The following is a 9,602-nucleotide window of genomic DNA, read 5'->3' on the forward strand; positions in this document are numbered from 1 at the left end:
GATCCAACAACATCAACAGCTGTAACTTCAGAATCCACAACTCTCACTTCAACAACAATGCCTACATCTACAGAAACAACTGCACCTTTAACAACTTCAGTATCTACAGCATCCTCAACTACTGACATTCCCACAACCACAGTTGTGAGTACAGAAACCACATCTATTACTTCAACAGTGGTGCCTACAACTTCAGAGAGTACAACAGCAGAAACCACGACTACAGTTTCATCAACTATATCTACAACAACATACGATCCAACAACATCAACAGCTGTAAATTCTGAATCTACAACTCTTACTTCAACAACAATGCCTACACCTTCAGAAACAACTGCACCTGTAACAACATCAGTAACTACAGCATCCTCAACTACTGAAATTCCCACAACCACAGTTGTGAGTACAGAAACAACATCTATTACTTCAACAGTGGTGCCTACAACTTCAGAAAGTACAACAGCAGAAACCACGACTACAGCTTCATCAACCACACCTACAACAACAAACGATCCAACAACATCAACAGCTGTAACTTCAGAATCCACAACTCTCACTTCAACAACAATGCCTACACCTTCAGAAACAACTGCACCTGTAACAACATCAGTAACTACAGCATCCTCAACTACTGAAATTCCCACAACCACAGTTGTGAGTACAGAAACAACATCTATTACTTCAACAGTGGTGCCTACAACTTCAGAAAGTACAACAGCAGAAACCACGACTACAGCTTCATCAACCACACCTACAACAACAAACGATCCAACAACATCAACAGCTGTAACTTCAGAATCCACAACTCTCACTTCAACAACAATGCCTACACCTTCAGAAACAACTGCACCTGTAACAACATCAGTAACTACAGCATCCTCAACTACTGAAATTCCCACAACCACAGTTGTGAGTACAGAAACAACATCTATTACTTCAACAGTGGTGCCTACAACTTCAGAAAGTACAACAGCAGAAACCACGACTACAGCTTCATCAACCACACCTACAACAACAAACGATCCAACAACATCAACAGCTGTAACTTCAGAATCCACAACTCTCACTTCAACAACAATGCCTACACCTTCAGAAACAACTGCACCTGTAACAACATCAGTAACTACAGCATCCTCAACTACTGAAATTCCCACAACCACAGTTGTGAGTACAGAAACAACATCTATTACTTCAACAGTGGTGCCTACAACTTCAGAAAGTACAACAGCAGAAACCACGACTACAGCTTCATCAACCACACCTACAACAACAAACGATCCAACAACATCAACAGCTGTAACTTCAGAATCCACAACTCTTACTTCAACAACAATGTCTACATCTTCAGAATCGACTGCACCTGTAACAACATCAGTAACTAGAGCATCCTCAACTACGGAAATTCCCACTACCACAGTTGTGAGTACAGAAACAACATCTATTACTTCAACTGTGGTGCCTACAACTTCAGAGAGTACAACAGCAGAAACCACGACTACAGCTTCATCAACAACACCTACAACATCAAACGATCCAACAACATCAACAGCTCTAACTTCAGAATCCACAACTCTTACTTCAACAACGAATACATCTTCAGAAACAAATGTAGCTGTAACAACATCAGTAACTACAGCATCCTCAGCTACTGAAATTCCCACAACTACAGTTGTGAGTATAGAAACCACACCAATTACTGCAACAGTGGTGCTTACAACTTTAGAAAGTACAACAGCCGAAACCACGACTACAGCTTTGTCAACCACACCTACAACAGGAAACGATCCAACAACATCAACAGCTGTAACTTCAGAAACCACATCTATTACTTCAACAGTGGTGCCTACAACTTCAGAGAGTACAACAGCAGAAACCACGACTACATCTTCTTCAAATATATCTATGACAACAAATAATCCAACAACATCAACAGCTGTAATTTCAGAATCCACAACTCTCACTTCAACAACAATGCCTACATCTTCAGAAACAACTGCACCTCTAACAACATCAATAACTACAGCATCCTCAACTACTGAAATTTCCACAACCGCAGTTGTGAGTACAGAAACCACATCTATTACTTCAACAGTGGTGCCTACAACTTCAGAAAGTACAACAGCAGAAACCACGACTACAGCTTTATTAACCACACCTACAACAACAAACGATCCAAAATCAACAGTTGTAACTTCAGAATCCACAACTCTCACTTCAACAATATTGCCTACATCTTCAGAAACAACTGCACCTGTAACAACATCAGTACCTAAAGCATCCTCAACTACTGAAATTCCCACAACCACAGTTGTGAGTACAGAAACCACACAAATTACTTCAACAGTGGTGCCTACAACTTCAGAAAGTACAACAGCAGAAACCACGACTACAGCTTCATTAACCACACCTACAGCAACAAAGGATCCAACAACATCAACAGCTGCAACTTCAGAATCCACAACTCTCACTTCAACAACAATACCTACATCTACAGAAACAACTGCACCTGTAACAACATCAGTAACTACAGCATCCTCAACCAATGAAATTCCCACAACCACAGTTGTGAGTACAGAAACTACAGTTTCCTCAACTACAACTGTTCCTTCCACTGTTACATCAACTCTAATGTCATCTGAAGTTCCAAGTACAACAACATCTCAAATGACATTGCCACTTGCAATCACATCTACTGGAGCTCTCACATCCACAGTTGTGACTTCAGAAGCAACAACTTTTACATCTACAACAATGCCTACAACATCAGAAAGTACAACTACACCTGCAGCAAGCACACCTGCAGCTTCCACAACCACAGTGGGGCCTTCCACCTCTGTGACTACATCTTCCGAAACTACAACTGCATCCTCGACATCTGCGGCTTCCTCAACTATGCCTTCTACTACTTCATCATCTCCAACCTCATCTAAATCTCCAGGTATAACAACAAATGATCCAACAACATCAACAGCTGTAACTTCAACAACAATGGCTACATCTTCAAAAACATCTGCACCTGTAACAACATCAGTAACTACAGCTTCCTCAACTACAACTGTAGCTTCAACAATGACAACAGCAGCTTCTACAACCACAAATCAACCTTCCACTATGACATCAGCTCCAACTTCATCTGATGCTCCAAGTTCAACAACAGCTCAAATCACAATGTCTAGTGCAGCTGCAACTACTGAAGTTGTGAGTCCAGATACCACAACTGTTGCATCAAAAACAATTTCTACAAATTCAGAAACTGCAAGTTCTCTTACAACAACCACATCTACAGCTTCCACCACCACATTCATTCCTTCCACTACTACATCGGATCAAACCTCACCTGAAGCTGCAAGTACAACAACAAAAGGTCTGAGCACAACTTCAGAAAGCATAGCTTTACCTGCAACAACCACAGATTCCACAACCATGATGGTATCTTCAACTACTACATCAAGTTTAACCTCATCTACAGCTCCAGAAACTCTTGCATCAACAAAAATGTCTGCAACTTCTGCTACCTCAACTATGACAGTACCTCTCTCTATTACATCAGCTGCAACCTCACCTGAAGCTCAAAGTACAACTAAAGCTCAACCCCCAACAATATTTGCACCTGCATCAACAGTCATAACCTCAGAAACCACAACTCTTGCATCATCAACAATGCCTACAGCTTCAGCTTCCACATCAACAGTAGTACCTCCTACAACTTCATCAGCTCCAACCTCATCTGAATCTTCAAGGACAACAACAGCTCAGATCACAGTGGCAATTGAAACCACAGCAACAGTTGTCAATCCTGCTCCAATGTCTACAACTTCAGAAAGTACAGCTGCATATAAAACAACATCAACCTCAGCTACCAAAATAGTACCTTCAAAAATTACATCAGCTGCAACCTCATCTGAAGCTCCAAGTACAAAAACAGCTGAAACCACAATGACACTTGCAGCCACAACTATTGAAACCTCAACTCTTACTTCACCAGCAATGTCTACAACTTCAGAAAGTACTCCTGTACCTGTAACATCCACCATTACAGCTTCCTCTTCTATGACTGTACCTTCCACTGCTTTGTCATCTTCAGTCTCATCTGAAGCTGCAAGTAGAACAACAAAAGGTCCAACCACATCCACAATTACAGCCACAACAACGTCTGCAACTTCATCAACAACAGTCAAAACCACAACTTCAACTCTAACTCTGTCTCCAGTTACATCAAGATTAGCAACAACAACAAATAACTATCCCGCAACTGAAAGTCCAGCTCAAACCTCAGCTTCAATTCCAGGAACAAACACACCTACAGCGGCAACAACAACTGCATTTCAAATAACAACTGCACCTCTATCAAGCACAACTATTGCTTTCACTAATACTCTAGCTCTAAGCCAAGCAGCACTCCTTACCACAACAAATGCACCTCCAATAATCACAGTTGTGTCCCCGGAGACCATAACTACTGCTGTAACAATTATGCCTATCTCATCATCGCATGTAACTATATCCCCAACTTTAACTCCAACAAAAACAACTGAACCTCCAAGAACCCAAACTACACCCATTACAACCGTGACTGTTCTTCCCACAACTACAATTACAGCAGATATCTCAGCTCCAGCTCCAAGCACAACAACAGCCACCATTCCAAGTTCAACTGCAGCTCAAACAACAACTGCATTTCAAGTAACAACAGGAGGCCTTTTAAGAACAACTGTAGCTTTTACCAGCACATCTGCTGCTCCAGCCACACTTGCACTTTCAACCAAAACAACTTCAAGCCCAAACATAGATTCAGAAACTACAACTGCATCAACAACTACAACTGGAATTATTACAGGTCTCACCAGTGCAGCAGAATTTCCAATAGCTCCAATAACATCAGTTCCAAACACAAATACGTCAACATCCCCAGCATCTACAATTCACGGTCAAACATCAATCAAAACAACACCAGCTGAAACTCTTACTAGCAATACTACACCTCTAGACAATACAACAAAAACAGAGGCATCTGCAACACTTCAAAGTGCTTCAAGTTCGCAACCAGAAACTTCAAACATACCCAAAACATTGTCAACGAATGTGACTGGTGCAGCAACAGTCACAACCAAATTGGTATTCTCATCCTTGTCGTCAGTGCCCACTGAAGATTTGGTCCTAGGTGCTATCGGTACACTTCTGGAATCTAGAGAGTCACAACTCAATGAATCACTGCAGATTGTCAATGTTACCTATCAGAGTAAGTTTTGTCATTTAAAAAAAAACTAACAAAAAAAAAACAATTAAAACATGAAAGTTTCAACCAGCAAAACATGTCAACATTTAACTGATGACAACTGAAAATGGGTGTTTCTTTCCAAACAGAAATCTCAGAAACCTCCTATGTCGTCATCTTCGAGTTTAGACTGAGTAACCTAAGCATGCCAGAGAACCCTGAGCTAAGAAACAGCAGTTACGTGCAAGTACAAGATGTCATCAATAATGCGGTAAGAATTTGGCATTAAACATTAACAAAGTTTAGGTCCATTGTAAGTCTTCACCAGAAACTGATGAATGGTTTAATTTTTCTCCTGCAGCTGAACACTCTTCTGAATGAACCTGGCAGTCCAAATTTACAACCTAAGTCATCAAACTTCACGTAAGATGCAAACTCGCGTCACAATCTTTATTTCATGTGTCCTCACATTTGAGATTATTAAAGCTATGTAAAGAAACAAATACAAAAAAAAAAATAGAACAAATAAATAATAATAAAAAAAAAAAAAAACTTTTTCAAGATGTGGATTAAGGTCCCTAACAGATATCTCTTTTTTGTACTGTAGGAGCACTTCGAACCAGATTGATGGCAGGATGGAATACAGCTTCCAGGATGGAGATGTCATACAACCAGTCAGCTTCCTCAATGAGCTACGTCTACCAACCACAGCTCATTGAAGCTATGTAAAGTTACAAATACCAAAAAAAATAAATAAATAATAATAATAATAAAAAATAAAAAACTTTTTCAAGATGTGGATTAAAGTCCTTAACAGATATATCTTGTTTGTCTTGCAGGAGCACTTCAATCCAGATTAATGGCAGGATGGAATACAGCTTCCAGGATGGAGATGTCATACAACCAGTCAGCTTCCTCAATGAGCTACGTCTGCCAACCACTACAACAGTGTTTCCAGAAACAACATTTGGTTTCTCTGTAACTCCTTCAAACCTCATGTAAGTGTTGGATTTCTATTTTGAGAACAATCAAAATTGGAGAAGGAATTTTATTGCAAAAATTGGATGTACATTAAACAAAAGTGGTTATATTTACAGATCTGGTTCAGGAGTGGTCACAAGCAAGCTGGTGTTCAACTCCTCGTCTACAGTCCCCAGTGAATCTCTGGTCCTCAGTGCAATCAAAACTCTCCGTAATTCCAGAGAGTCACAGCTCAATGAATCGGTGAAGGTGGTGAATGTCACCTATGAGAGTAAGTGTCATTATTTTCATTTGGACAGTTTTGAAATTAGATTAAGTCAAACAATGATGTATTACAGGCTTTTGGCAAATCTTAAAATTACTATTTCAATCCAAACAGAAATCTCAGAAACCTCCTATGCTGTGGTCTTTACATTTAACGTGATTAACATCAGTATGCCAGAGGACCCTGCGTCTAGAGGCAACACCAACCAGCAAGTGCAGAATACCGTCAATAATGCGGTAAACTTCAAAAATTAACAGTGTAATAAGGCTTGGGTTCAATGCCAGTCTTCACCAGAAACTGATGAATGATTTGATTTTTCTCCTGCAGCTGAACACTCTTCTGAATGAACCTGGTAGTCCAAATTTGCAACCCAAGTCCTCCAACTTCACGTAAGATGGAAACTCACATCACAATCTTAATTTCATGTGTCCTCACATTTCAAGCTTATTAAATATTTTTTCAAGATGTGGATTAAAGTCCCTAACAAATATCTCTTATTTGTCCTGTAGGAGCACTTCAAAGCAGATTGATGGCAGGATGGAATACACCTTCCAGGATGGAGATGTCATACAACCAGTCAGCTTCCTCAATGAGCTTCGCTCACAGACAGGTTTGTCAAAACTCACAATGGATTGCAAATGTTGTAACTGCAAGCTTCTTCCATTAATCATTACTTTCTTTTACAGTCTTAACGACAGCCAGCACTCTGACAACTACTCCACCGATAGTGTAAGAGCAGTGATTTCAGTCTGATATTTACTATTTTAAAAAATATATATTTTCATTTCCGACCTTAATGTATATTATTTATTGTCTTTGTAGGCTTGGCAGAGCGCTTATATTCATTCGCCTCGTGTTTGTCACACTGGGCCCCCTGCCAAATCCAGAGAAGGTTCTTGAGGTGGCCAACACTCTGCTGAACACGCGTCTCACAACTAAACAAGACACCAAAACACAAGCCCTGAGTGATCCTGTGAGCTTTGTCAATGTCACATATACAAGTGAGTTTTCCTCTCCTGGTTTGGCTTCTTTTTGTTCTACATATTTTATTTAAATTCTAATGTTGTGGATTTGTAGCTTTCATAGCCTATTTTGAACAAAAATAATATTAAGGAATACATTAGTGAAATTTCCCCACCCACATATAAGCACACAACAATTTTTTTTTTTTTATATATATTTTTAAGAAATAAATGAGACGGCCTATGCTCTCGACTTTGGATTTGAAATCAGCAATATAACCATGTCTGAGAAGCTTGAACTCAGGGATGGCACCCACCTGACAATACAAGACTCTATAAACACATTGGTAAGTTGGAGACATTTCAATAGTGTAGTATTTTACAAACACTTTTTTTCTTCTTCTGTCTCTCTTTTTCATTTGCCACATTAACCTCAACATATTTATAAACAATTCATCTCAATTTTTTCAGCTGGGCAAGATGCTCCTCAGTAACTCCTCAGCTCCTCTCATTAAGTTCCAACCAGCTGATTTCACGTATGTTCTGATTCACTTTTTACTTTAATTTGAGCAAATATGTCCTAATGACTCTTCTTTGGTGTTAGTTAGTGTTTTGTATACGAGTTTTTGTATATGGCTTGTGTCTTATTGACTTTAGTTTCTCATTGTACATTTTAATCTCCCCACAGGGGTAATTCCACAGTAATTAAGGCCAATGTAGAGTATGTTTTCTCACCAAGTGACATCACGAAACCCAGCATCTTTGTTCAGGAACTTCTCCAACTTGACGGAGGTATTACCATATCCACACCTGCTGCACTGTCAACCATCTGTTACCTCACAGTTTATATGGCCAAACTGACAATCAAATGTTAAACTTCCATTTTTTGTCATGTTTTATATGTCTTGCTTCAAAAACAACAAATGCTGTAATTGAAAGTCTGATTCTCCTCCGTTAATTATTACTTTCGTTTACAGCGAGCATTCTGACAACCACAACTTCACCACCGATCTTGTAAGACCAATGAGTGATTTTTTTTAAAAAGCTAGTTGTTTTCATTTTCTGTGTTTATATTCCAATTATTTATCATCTTTATTTATGCAGGACTAGGAGGGGAATTATTAAGATTCGTCTCGAGTTTATCACACTGGGCCCAAGACCAAGTGAGAGTAATGTTCTACAGGTGGTTAAATCTATGCTGGCCTCAAATCTCACAACTAAACTAACCACGAGAGTAACAAGCATGAGTGAACCTCTGTCCTTGGAGAATGTTGAGTATTTGGGTGAGTTTTTCTCTTTTCATGCTCCATTTTTGTTGTGAATATAACATAATTATAACATAATAATATAATTCATGGCCTCCTTTGAAGGAAAATAATAATAAAAAAAACAGTCAATAATTATGCATAATGAATAATGAAAATGGATAATGAAATATCATGACCAATATGTAGTCACACAACTAATTATTTTTGTTATATATTTTTAAGGTATTAATGACACCGCCTACGCACTCATTTTTGCATTTGAAATAAACAAAGTATCACTGACAGAGATAAATAGGAAAGAAGCCTATCAAGAAATCCAAAAGAAGATAAATGATTTGGTGAGTTGGAGAGGCTTGGAAATTGTTGTCCTGAAATTGAAACTGCCCTGTTTTAATCATTTACCTATTGTATTTTATTGCTGCACTCTACAGGTGATCCAGATACTAAAGGACCCCTCGGTTAATCTGCTCATTCCAGCCGATTTCAAGTGAGTTCTGATCCACTGCTTTTTACTTTATTTTGAGAAGAAATGTCTAAATAAATGTAAGAAAACTGCTTTTATTTAGCGATGCACCGAATATTCGGCAACCGAAATTATTCGGCCGAAAATAGCAAAAAAAAAAGCTCTTTCGGTGTTTGGCCGAATAAGAGAAAAGACCGAATAAATTGTACCGAACAGTGATATGACGCGATCAAATAGAGGCCCGCACTCTTTATAATGCAGCACACGTCAGCAGTGTGGAAGCATTTAAACCAGGGGTGCCCACACTCGGTCCTGGAGGGCCGGTGTCCTGCAGAGTTTAGCTCCAACCCTAATCAAACACACCTGAAGCAGCTAATCAAGCTCTTACTAGGCATACTAGAAACTTCCAGGCAGGTGTGTTGAGGCAAGTTGGAGCTAAACTCTGCAG

The 9,602-nt window shown here is 39.2% G+C and overlaps 1 protein-coding gene across 4 annotated transcripts in view; it reads left to right on the top strand.

Annotated features, from left to right (window-relative positions):
- Window positions 1–9,602, top strand: part of LOC107692164 (mucin-17-like) — a 41,904-nt gene that overhangs the window by 29,846 nt on the left and 2,456 nt on the right. For all 4 annotated transcript variants that reach the window (XM_016491115.1, XM_016491113.1, XM_016491116.1 and 1 more), the window contains 9 exons: window positions 7,148–7,190; window positions 7,284–7,462; window positions 7,649–7,770; window positions 7,895–7,959; window positions 8,112–8,215; window positions 8,401–8,437; window positions 8,528–8,706; window positions 8,914–9,029; window positions 9,123–9,178. In XM_016491115.1, the coding sequence (XP_016346601.1) occupies window positions 7,148–7,190; window positions 7,284–7,462; window positions 7,649–7,770; window positions 7,895–7,959; window positions 8,112–8,215; window positions 8,401–8,437; window positions 8,528–8,706; window positions 8,914–9,029; window positions 9,123–9,178 (901 nt within the window). The remainder of the gene's footprint in view (window positions 1–7,147; window positions 7,191–7,283; window positions 7,463–7,648; window positions 7,771–7,894; window positions 7,960–8,111; window positions 8,216–8,400; window positions 8,438–8,527; window positions 8,707–8,913; window positions 9,030–9,122; window positions 9,179–9,602) is intronic.

The sequence above is a fragment of the Sinocyclocheilus anshuiensis genome, unplaced genomic scaffold (assembly GCF_001515605.1).
Source record: "Sinocyclocheilus anshuiensis isolate Anshui unplaced genomic scaffold, SAMN03320099.WGS_v1.1 scaffold322, whole genome shotgun sequence".
Lineage (NCBI taxonomy): Eukaryota > Metazoa > Chordata > Actinopteri > Cypriniformes > Cyprinidae > Sinocyclocheilus > Sinocyclocheilus anshuiensis.